We start from the raw sequence: 11618 nt of genomic DNA, 5'->3' as shown, positions 1-11618 counted from the left end.
AGTGGTATCTCATTTCACAGACTTAATTCTTTCCATGATTCTGGTTGTAAACTGAATTGGACAAGAACCTAATCAAATTCAATGGTTAGGTTCACTGTTGACTTTATGGGGAAATTTGGTTGGGTTCTCACCAAATTTGTTTTGCCATTAGAATCACGGAAAGAATTATGTGCATAAACCAAGGTACCATCATATTTAATAAAAGTGTGAATATTTGTGACATACTCATGAGATTCCACAAGCTGTAAAGTTCAAATCCAAATGTACTATACACGATTATAGGCAGAGAACTAAGTAAGGAATTCATTCACACACAGTTGGGAGTAGTTACTTAACATCATGCCTTTTTAATGAATTTCCAGGACAGAAAGTCACTTCTGTTGATCTTTCCATCAGAAGTCTTGCTCTGTCCCCATAACAAGTACAAATTGATTTTACAAAACATTTTTCCTTATGGCATTTTCATATATGTATACAAAATACCTTAATTATCTCTATCTTCCATGAACCTTTCTTACCCTCCCCACTTCTAACTCTTGATCTACTTCTTTCACTAATAATCTCCTTTCTACTTATATTGTGGCTTTATATTGAATGTACATATAAAGGAATCATACAGTATTTGTCTTTCTGAGACTAGTTATTTGCTTAACATGATAATCTCCAGTTCTATCCAACGTCTTGTACACAAAATGATTTTGTATTTACTTATTGCTTAGTAAACACCACTGTGTGTATATATACCGCATATTTCATTGATGCAGCTGATGAAAAGCACCTGTTCTTTCTGATAACTTGGCTATTATGAAGTGCAGCATAAGAGACATGAATATGCAGGTACCGCTGCACAGTACTGTGCTGACTTTAATTCTTTCACTACTTCATATAGACTGAGGATTGCTATAGCTGTACCTAAATTTGTTGTCATTGTTATTGTTGTTACTACGGCTGTGCAGTGTATTTTGAAAACATATTTTGGTGCCTCCATCATTGCATTTTTGTTCAGGATTGTTTTCACTATTTTGTGTCTTTTCCAGTTCCACATGAATTTTAGTATTATTTTTCTAGTTCTGTGAAAGAAGTCACGAGTACTTTAATGGAGATTGCATTGAATTTGTAAATTGCTTTCAGTAATGTGGCCATTTTAGCAATATTAATTCTCCTAATCCTTGAATATAGATCACTCCATTTTCTTTTGTTTTCTTCAATTTAGTTCTGTATTGTTGTAAATTTTCAGTTGTAGAGTTCTTTCATCTTCTTGACTAGGTTTACTACTAATTATTATTTTGAAGCTATTGTTAATGGAATTGTTTTACTGGTTTCTTTCTCACCTGGTTGTAATTAATGTGTAGAGTAGGCATTGACTTTTTAAATGTTGATTTTGTTTCCTTCTACTTCCTTAAATTTGTTTCTCAGATCTAAATTCTTCTAGTAGAGTCAGTGCACTCTTTTAAATATAGGGGTATATCATTTGCAAATACTGATAATTTCATTTCTTGCTTTCTTCTTTGTGTCCCTAATATTTCTGTCTCTTGCTTAATTACTCTGGCTAAATTTTTGATATTTTCTTTGTGGTTATCACAGGAAAATTCATTAAGCACTTTGAAACTATAACAAACTTGGTTGAAGTATGACAAATTCACTTCACTAGAAGTAAAAAGAAACTGTGTACTTATACAAGTCTTCACTATTGTTAAAAATTTCATATTTATGTATTTGTATGCAATACAATAGGTGTATAATTTTTTTTCATTTGACTTTAAACATTTAGAAAAAATGCAGACACTAAGAAAATATATAATAGTACTAGTATTTTATTTGCCCTTAAATTTATCTTTACCGAAGATCTTTATTTTTTGTATGTACTTAAGTTATAGTGATGTCATTTCAATTTGAAGAATTATCTTTATAAGTGAAATAAAGATAATTCGTCAAATTGAAATGACAAGTCACTATAACTCAAATGCATACAAAATACTTTGTTTGTAACTCCGTACTGTCTGTATTGTTCCTTTGCTATTTTGTAAAATGTTGTCTGTCTGTTAATGTTTTCCTCCTGTTATTTTTAAAATTGAAAAAAAAAAAAAAAGAATTATCTTTAGCACTTCTGTAGAGGTGGTCTAGTGGTAATAAACTCACTCACCTTTTTTGTCCTTTTGAGACCAACAGTTTAAGCTGGTCTTAAACTCCCTTTATAGCCCACGCTGGCCTTGAACTCACAACAGTCCTCTTGCCACAGCCTCCTGAGTGCTGGGATTAGAGACATGCACCACCACACACAGCTGTTCAGCTTTTGTTTATCTGGGAATGCCTAGGTTTTTCCCTCATTTGTGAGCTACAACCCTGCAAATATAGAATTTTTGACGGATAATATTTTGCTTTTGACACCTTGATTACGTCCTACCCCATTCTCTGTGGTTTCCACTGAGTAATCAAAAGTCCATCTCATTGAGGGTCACTTTGTTCTCTGCTGCTATTTCCATAATTCTGTCTTTGATTTGTTTATACGTTGACTTTTATGCGTCTCTCTGTGAGTCTGAGTTTATTGTACTTGAAATTCAGTGAACTTCTTAGATTTGCTGATTCGTATATCCTGCCAAATTTTAAAACTTTTTGGCATCATATATTCAAATATTCCTTCTCAGATGCTCTCTCTGTCTCCCTCCTTCTCTCCTTTCTGGGACTACCACAATCCATATGTTTTATAGTTGGTGGTGTCCCACACAACCTTTCTTCTGTGTTCAGTTTCACTTCTCAGACCAATACAAATTATGCTATCTTCAAGTGTACCTATTCTTTCTTCTCTCTTGTCAAGTATGTTGTTATATCTTTCTAGAGAATTATTCATGTCAGATATTGAACTTTTAGCTTGAGAATTTTTGCCTCATTCTTACTTTATAAATTCTTTTTATTAATATTTTTCCTTTATTTATACATTTTTCCTGTTTCATTTAATTTAGCATCTGTATTTCTTTACCATTTCAAATATATTTTAAAAATTCTTTAAAGCTTTCAAAGAGCTCATTTTTTCTTTTTGTGTGCCTTGTTTACTTTTTGTTGAAAATTGGTATTTTAATGTAGTAATGTGTTAGTACTTACAAGTGAAATTCTTCCCCTTTACAAGTTTTAAAAGGTTTTAGTTTCAATGGTACTAGTAGTTCTTTGGTTTAAAAACTTTCTCAAAGTTCTTTTGATAGAATGTACTTCTTGCCATGTGTAGTAACTGATGTTTCTCTTCTTTTAGCTTGTGAGTAACTGAAAGAAATTTTCTTAATATCCAGCAGCTCAAACAACAGCAACAATGACAGTAGAATGAAACAAAAATATAAAACAAGAAACACAAAAACAAACAAGCATGTTTGCACTACCGGTCCTTGCAATTTAATTTTTCTAGGGGCTTTTTCTCAACACTTAGAGAAGCTCTTCTGAGTGAGGGATCACCATAAAGTGAAAGCTGAGGGTCTTTTTCACTACTTTCTGGCAGCACATATTGCCCTGAGCATACTTGTGGCTTTCTAAGTCCCTGCCATACATGTGGGTGTTTTGAGCGTTCTTATTGCCAAAAACCATTCCGCACATTTTATTTTCCCTGGGTCTTAAGTAAACTATCACTTATTTTCCCTCATAATCTTTTGCTCTGGACTCATATGGGTTGTGCATTTTCCTTGCCAAGGATTTGAGCAGAGCTAACTCTTCTTCCAGCATTTGTTCTGAGTTAGTTGAAAGGTGCTATTGTGTTAGTCTTTCTGATAGCTCCGCAGCGGTTAAAACAGACATCCTGGCTACCAAGGAAAGTCTGCTCTGTTCTCTGTATGACAAGGGACGCAGGTCTTATAATTGAGACTCAGGTTGCTGTTGCCAGTTTAAAATGACCAGTAGGGAGGCAACTGAATAGAGCAAAGGTGGAGAAGAGCTTAACAAAATGGTCCTTCTGTTTCCAAGTTTGTTTTCTCTTTGTTCAAGAGCAGTTGCTCAGTTATTTGCTCTTTTCCAGTCTTGACAACATTGGTTCTGACAGTTTTTGTTTGTTTTGATGTTTGCATATGGGAACAAACATTTAGTTCTGTTTGACATTTTACTGACCTCACCATATGTTGTTCTTTAAATTTATCATTTTATTTGTGTAACTTTCCTCTATTTTTTCTTTCCTTTCATGAATGTTAACAAATTTTTGAAGATTCTTTGCTTTCTCTGGTGGTGTAAACTTTAGATAGCCTACATCTATTTACTAGGAGCTACACTCAAATGAATATATTTAAATATATTTTTCTGTACATTATAAGAGGATATTAAAATATTTAACATGTTTTACTGCATTCATAGCTCTCATGCTTTTACATTTATACAGTTTGTCATTTTGGTTAGTTTGTACTTTAGCCTGGCTAAAATTATTGCACTTTAAACAGTCCAAAAATAATTCTTAGGTGAATTTCAACTGTGCTCAGTGGTGTGTTCTTTTGGAACGACCATCACCTACTCACCGGTTTTCAATATTTTTGTCTAAAGTCTGCTTTCAGTTTGTTTCTAAATGTGACTTATAACGAAATGACAACAGTTCTAGGATCCTCTCACAGCTTTAAGTGAGAGAAAGATCTCCTGTCTCCTGTCTTCACCTCAGCGTGGTCCTAGAAATATCATTATTACTGTTCATATATATTATTTTTATGTTGAGAGCTAGTGATATCCCCACCCCATTGCCATTCCCTTCTATTCCTAAATGGCTATTACTGTGATGGGGTCTTTTGAATTTTGTCTTAGTGCCTGATTTACTTCAGTTCTTAGCAAGTTTTACTCAAAAAAATATACTGCACCTAAAGGAATTGAACATATTCTGCAAGAAATTTAAGTTTAGCAGGCATAGCCTTTGTGAATTTCTAAGAAATACTTATATATTTTGTGATTTTTTGAGAAGTCTGTATACTGAACCTTTAACGATTATTTGACCAGGAAACCTTTCAAAAACTTTGGAAAATGCTGAGAAGGCATTTGACTACCCAGTTTCTGCTGTCATCTTCCTGAAGCAGAGTAGCAGGTGAGCTGTAGCCTAGTGGCATACTGTGAATGCCTCTATGCATGGAAATTGCTGAGACTCAGAACTTTATTTTCAGTTTTTTTGCCTGATTTAATTTTTGCATAAGAATAGAGAGCCTAGAAAACTTTTTGACTGAAGATCTAAGTGTTCAGCGTTATCCTTCCTGTATAATCCCCAGCAGACTTTTGCATTTGGTCATTCTTGTTCTTTGTACTAATTGCTCTATGAGGAATATAGGGTTTCCAAGATCTCAGTCTGAGTCTGGTACAGTAACAAGTATCATTGTTTTCTGGCTCTGGAAATAAGCATTTGCATTCCAAATTCGTTCTTGGGTTCAGAGATTCCCTTCCAGAGTTTTGTATTTCTAGAAAGTTCATTCATTAGCATCATCTCCTTAGGAAACCAACTAGAAGAGTGAAGCCATGAAATAGACACTACATCTTTTCTCTCCCCCATCAGTACAGAGTGTAAATTCCCCATGTAGAGGAAACAGCATTTTCTTGAGTTGCTCATGTCAGCCTTCCTCATACTTCCCCAAATAACAATCAGTATGTTATGCTTTAGAACTAACATGTCCCCAAAAGCCTTGTGCTCAGAGTGGGGAATGTTAAAGGGTGACTGGATTGTGGGGACACTGTACTACGCATCAGTGGGTTAGTCCATCTGTGATTTCACAGTAGACTGTGCTGTTCTCAGGTGGTTGGAAGGGTGGTGGTTGCAGTGGAGGCCTGGCAAGGTGACTCTTTTCTCTTCTCCTCCTTCCCTCTCTCTGCTTCCTGGCAGCACGGTGCCAGCAGCCGTCCTCCCTCATGCAGTTTATGCTTTGGAAACAGCAGACTGAATCCTCTGGAACTGTAAGTAAAAGTAAACCTCCCTGCCCTTAGGTTGTGAGTGTCAGGTGCTGTGTCCCAGTGAGGAGAAGGTAGCTAATCTTCTATTTAGTGTTTTGATCTTTGAATAAAGTTAAATTGATTTTTGCTACCTTATAGGAGGTATAAGGAGGATTTAATCCTACCTTATGGGAGGATTAAATTTGAAATAAATGCTTTTTCAACTTTGATAAATGTACATTCAGATATAGGAAGGTGACAAAACAGAAATGCAGGAAAGTATTTTCCCTACTTTTTTGTAATTTCCTTCTGACTTGTAGTTTGCTTAAATTTTTCTAATAATACAAATGAGGAACTAAATATGTGAATTCCTTCCGATATAACTTTTGAAACATGCATGCTACTGACACAACTGTTTATGTTTGTGTATCTCTGTATGTATGTAATGGACTTCTTCTTACTCCCCTGACTCTGAATCAGGCTATTTTTTTCAAAAATGTTACAGAAGTAAAGAAATTTCAGTCACACTAAAGGTCATGCATTTCAAAAAGCAGGAAGTAGTAAATCATGATACTCATGTGATCTATTTTCCAGGGGAAAATGAGATAATGAAACTCGAATGAAAAAAAAATATATGTAGTTACCTCAGGAAAACCATATAACATTTCTGAGACTAGCTCACAAACTTATTCGATTCACAGTACCACCCCAAAAAATTACATTTTAAAAACCTGGCCTGATATAATTTCTACAGACCTTAAAATTTGGCTAAATAATAGTGAGTGGCATACTTTCTGAGAAATAATAACTCCTATGAGAGTTATTTTTAGTGAACTTTAATAAGGTTAGGGTTGTCTTGCTACATATGTCATATGTTCTATATATTTCATTACTACAGAAAAATGTTCAATTTTTTTTTAGTTAAAGGAGGAATAATAAGGAGAAAAGCAATTAAGATAATCAGTAAAGGCTCCAGCTTACCCCAAAATGATTTAGTGCCTGTACTCTTCCAAACCCTGCCTGCATTCTGAAAATTATAAGAAAGACAATTAAAAGAAATTTGTTAGCCCATTGAAAGCTTGCTTTTGGCGTGCTCATGAAATAGGCCTTTAGGTAAATGACATGATAATAACCAAAGTGTTCAGGATTGCAGAAGGTTTTTCAGTGTATATTTGAATTCTTTTTTTTTTTTTTTGTATATTTGAATTCTTAAAAGAGGTTGCCTTGTAAATATTAAGTAGTGGATAGAATTTGCTAAATAAAAGAAATTAGATAGCTATATGAACGAAGAAAAATAATTGACAAACAATTTGAATAAAAAGTCAGAATTATGTGTGTGCAGAGTAGAAAAATTTCAGTATAGGTATAAGAAATTACAAATTATGGAAGATAATTCTGAAAACAGAAAGGAGGACCAAAATTTTTCAGAGCTAGAATTAAATGATGAGATTTGCTAATTTAAGAAATAGAATTATACCTCTATAAATATCCTATTTTTGTATGATTCTGACAACTGTATCCAGGCAGGTAAAGAATACTAAATGTCAAAGTATAGGTAAACACCTAGAATGTTTTGCTGTCTAGGACGACATCAATAGTTTTTTCATAAAAATTATGCAGGGAATCAAGTGGACTTGTCATCCTGCTACTACAAAATATGAAGTTATTCTTTGGAGGCGGGAAAGGGGAAATGAGACAAATAACGATGTGCCATGTACAGGATCCTAATAAGGACAATCAGTGTAAACACTGTATGATGTAACATAAGCTAAGAGAAATAATATCAACAAGTATGAAAGGACTGATGGGAAACCTGAGGTAGAGGGAAAGAAGTGAAGGGGAGAGGATTAGGAAAAAAAAGTGAAATGAAATATGTACATGTACAGAATTCCCAAAATGACTGTAAACTGCATGAATTTCAAACATGTACTTATAAAATAAAATTTAAAAAAATAAGTTGTAACATGAAAAATATTTTTAAATCCCCAAAATAGATCTAATGTAATTTAATAACTTTGCTATTGACAGCTGATAGAATAATTACAACAAAGGTGTCTGTTGATTGGGCAAAACCTTCATTTTTTTCTTTTTATTGTAATATTACAAGATGCTGTTAAGGAAAAGGGTGCATTTCCAGAAAAAAAGGGGAAACAATGTGAAAGAACTCAGTCATTATCAGTCACTTCTTGCGTGGTCTATTTGATGTTTCATACTGTTTAACAGCTTTCTTTAAGTTTTGAATAATCTACTTTCCTCCTAGAGATATATAGCCTTGATGTTTCTCTTTCTCCCTTTGTCTCCCTTCTCCACTCCTTAGCCCCATATATAACATACCCCCTACTCTCCACCTTTGGGTCAAGTTCTCCCAAGAACTGTCAGGATTCTAATTGCACTCCACTATATATCACCTTTATTTTTACACACATTTCTCCTTTTCAGGAGTAGGGGATGCAGATGATTAATGAGAGTTTAGGAGGTAATTTTGTACTGGTGGGCTTCTCTGATCAGCCAGAACTTGAGAAGATCCTCTTTGTGGGTGTGCTGATCTCTTACCTCCTGACACTGTTAGGCAACACAGCCATCATCCTGGTCTCCTGTCTGGACTTTACGCTCAACACACCCATGTACTATTTTCTCACCAATCTTTCCTTGGTTGACCTTTGCTTTACCACCAGCATTGTTCCCCAGCTGCTGTGGAACCTCCACGGGCCAGCCAAGACCATCACTGCTGTGGGCTGTGCCATTCAGCTGTATGTGTCTTTGGCTCTGGGATCCACTGAATGTGTTCTGCTGGCCATCATGGCATTTGACCGCTATGCCGCTGTTTGCCGGCCACTCCATTATGCCACAATTATGCACCCACGGCTCTGCAGATCCCTTGCAGGAATGGCATGGCTGAGTGGAGTGGGCAACACATTGATTCAGGGCACCATTACACTTCGGCTGCCCCGCTGTGGGAACTACAGGATATACCACTTCATCTGTGAAGTTCCTGCCATGATCAAGCTGGCCTGTGTGGACGTGCATGCCAATGAGGTCCAGCTCTTCCTGGCTTCCTTGGTCCTGCTCCTCCTCCCCCTGGCTCTCATCCTGGTCTCCTACGGGTACATTGTCCAAGCAGTGGCTAGGATCAGGTCAGCACAAGCCTGGCACAAAGTCCTTGGAACATGTGGGTCCCACCTGTTGGTGGTGTCCCTCTTCTATGGCACCATCACAGCCATCTATATACACCCCACCAGCTCCTATGCCCACAGTCAAGGACAGTTTCTCACCCTTCTGTACACTGTGGTGACTCCCACCCTCAACCCCCTCATTTACACTCTGAGAAACAAAGATGTGCAGGGAGCCTTCAGGAGACTATTCAGCAAACACAGCATCATAGGACAATGAGAAATTTCCATGAAGGAAAGATGCAACCCGGCCTGAGGTGGAGATGCCCATGGACAGGCATTGGAAGGCAGTACAGGAAGGTGGCTGGTGTAAAACTGCAAGACTAAGCTCATGAGACTCTTTGGAGAATGTAAAGGCATTTGAAGTTCTTTTTAAAAAATTTGCCCACTTATTGTACTCAGACAGTCTATGTAGGTTGATATCTTTGTTATCACCCATCCAGATTCCCCATCTAATACACACAAAACACGATAATTGCAGAATGCTTACAGTAAATTTTCTTTTTTTTATAAAGCTTTTTGTTCTATTGATAAAATATATTCATTGCTTACTACTTTTGCTACTCATTAGCTAGGTGTTTTGAGTTGTGCTGCAGCAGTTCATCCCTGCAAGTCCAGTGGGCTCTTGCTTATCTGTTTCGGTCCTTCCCTTGGACCAACAGAAGCTGTCCCACAGGGTGTGCCTGGGCTGTGCTGGGCTCCTGAATCCCACGTTCACCCTCCCTCTAGGTCTCTGGTTGGTCTTTGGGTGGAATTTTTGTTGTCTTTGCATTCTGCTTCGATTCTGTCTTGTATTAGCATTTCAGGGGAATTTTGTTTGTCCACACCTGATTATATTTACTTCAGTGGTGGATGTGAGATTTGATTTGTGCATTTAGTTTATTAGGTGATTTCTGTCAGGTGGCAGATCTCATTACTCCAAATACTGCCAGTCACAAAGGAACAAAGAATTAAAATCCAATGCATTTTGTGAGGAGGTAATGTGTGTATACTTTTGCATGCTTTTTTGAGGATTATAATATTCCCATAAATTATATTTCCTCTTATAGCAGATGCATGGTGGAGAGGTTCTTAGTATTTTGTCTTTCAGACATTTGATGAAATTCTCTGTGTATTTTGTGTTTGCCCCAATGTGAGCCTTCCTAATTCTGAAAATAAAAAAAATCTGTGCTCTTGTCATCTTTCTGACTTTTAATTACAGGGCCAAGAATTTCAATATCTGCAAAAGTAAATTAGTATAAAAAGATGGCCTTCATATGCCATACTCTCTTGTAGACATCTTTGGCTTTAATAAAAGTGTGCACTTAAGAAGAGCAGAACCTTGACACTGAACCCCTGTTGCTCATACTCACCCTCCTTTGATAAGTTTGATGAAACTTTTCAGTGATTAAGTGATTTGAAATCAATGTTAAGTCAAAGAAAGAAAAAAAATTACAAGAAATGCTTATTTGACTGATTAGCATATCCAAAGCAAGGATATGAAAAAGCAAAATGGGCAGACACCTGCTGCTTTATTGTAACTTTAGGAAGAAAGCATATTTCCCAAAACTTAAGAACATTAATCAATTAATGAAAAGCAAATGAAAACCAACATCATTATGTTATATTTGTATGAAATTTTTCATCACTGATGATGATGTTATTAGGAGACTTCTCTGTGATGCCATTAATCATGTTAAGGACATATATTTCTATTTCTAATTTGCTGAACTATTTTGTTCTGAACATGTGTTAAATTTTGACAAACACTTTCTATGATCATGAGTTTTTTCTCCATCATATTAAATTGGTGAATCATGTTGTTTTGTTTGCTGATTTTAACTGAAATTTGCTTTCCAATGACTAAAATGAAAGTTGACATGATACAATGTTGATTTATGTGTTTTTGATTTGTTTACATTTTGATTGATTTTTGACTACATTTATTAGAGACATCGGTCTGTAGCTCTGTTTACGTTATTGCCATATCTGCTTTTGAATGAGTAATGCTGACCTCTTGGAATAAAGACTAAGTGATCTGTCTTTACCTTAGTTACTATGCTGTGCTATCCTTCCCTGCTACTGGAACACACAGAGGATTTCCTGCCAGGGTGCATGCACAGGAAGGCCCCTCATCTGCAAAGAACTTCACCATTTTCCAATGCCTGACCAATTTTGGTTTATTATGCATACTGCTACGTGAGCATTTTAACTAGTGCATTTTGGTACAGATAACAGGGCATAAATACCTGGGTGATAACCTTGTAGTTTCCAATGTGGGTGACCTAAATTGGATGCCCACCACCCATGTATGAGAAATCTGTCTATTCATGTTCTGGTTAACACTTGGAATGACTCATCTTTTAGTTTAGGCATTCTAGTAAGTTTACACTGATATAGAGTTTTAGATCTGATTTGCATTGTTATGATGACAAATGTAGTTGAGCATATTACCTATATATTGACCGATAATTTAAGTATTACTTTTTGTATTTGCTGGCAATGTTAGGACATTTTCAGTTAAGGTATACATCTTTTTTTTTTTTTCGTGATTCTCAGGTAGTATTTACATATTGCGCTTGGTCTTTGAAATAATTTTTCTAACAC

The 11618-nt window shown here is 35.9% G+C and overlaps 1 protein-coding gene across 1 annotated transcript; it reads left to right on the top strand.

Annotated features, from left to right (window-relative positions):
- The first annotated feature begins 8310 nt into the window (after positions 1 to 8310).
- Positions 8311 to 9252, top strand: LOC102012140 (olfactory receptor 2G3-like). The gene has a single exon (XM_005413955.1). The coding sequence runs from the start codon at positions 8311 to 8313 to the stop codon at positions 9250 to 9252; it is 942 nt and encodes a 313-aa protein (XP_005414012.1).
- The last annotated feature ends 2366 nt before the right edge of the window (positions 9253 to 11618 follow it).

This window comes from Chinchilla lanigera, unplaced genomic scaffold, assembly GCF_000276665.1.
Source record: "Chinchilla lanigera isolate Chin_1 unplaced genomic scaffold, ChiLan1.0 scaffold00175, whole genome shotgun sequence".
In the NCBI taxonomy this organism is placed as follows: Eukaryota; Metazoa; Chordata; class Mammalia; order Rodentia; family Chinchillidae; genus Chinchilla; species Chinchilla lanigera.
The sequence above is the reverse complement of the archived record's forward strand: the minus strand, read 5'-3'. Positions and strand labels throughout refer to the sequence as shown.

Coding starts and splice junctions, on each gene's coding strand:
- LOC102012140 (XM_005413955.1), top strand. CDS start 8,311: ATGCAGATGATTAATGAGAGTTTAGGAGGTAATTTTGTACTGGTGGGC.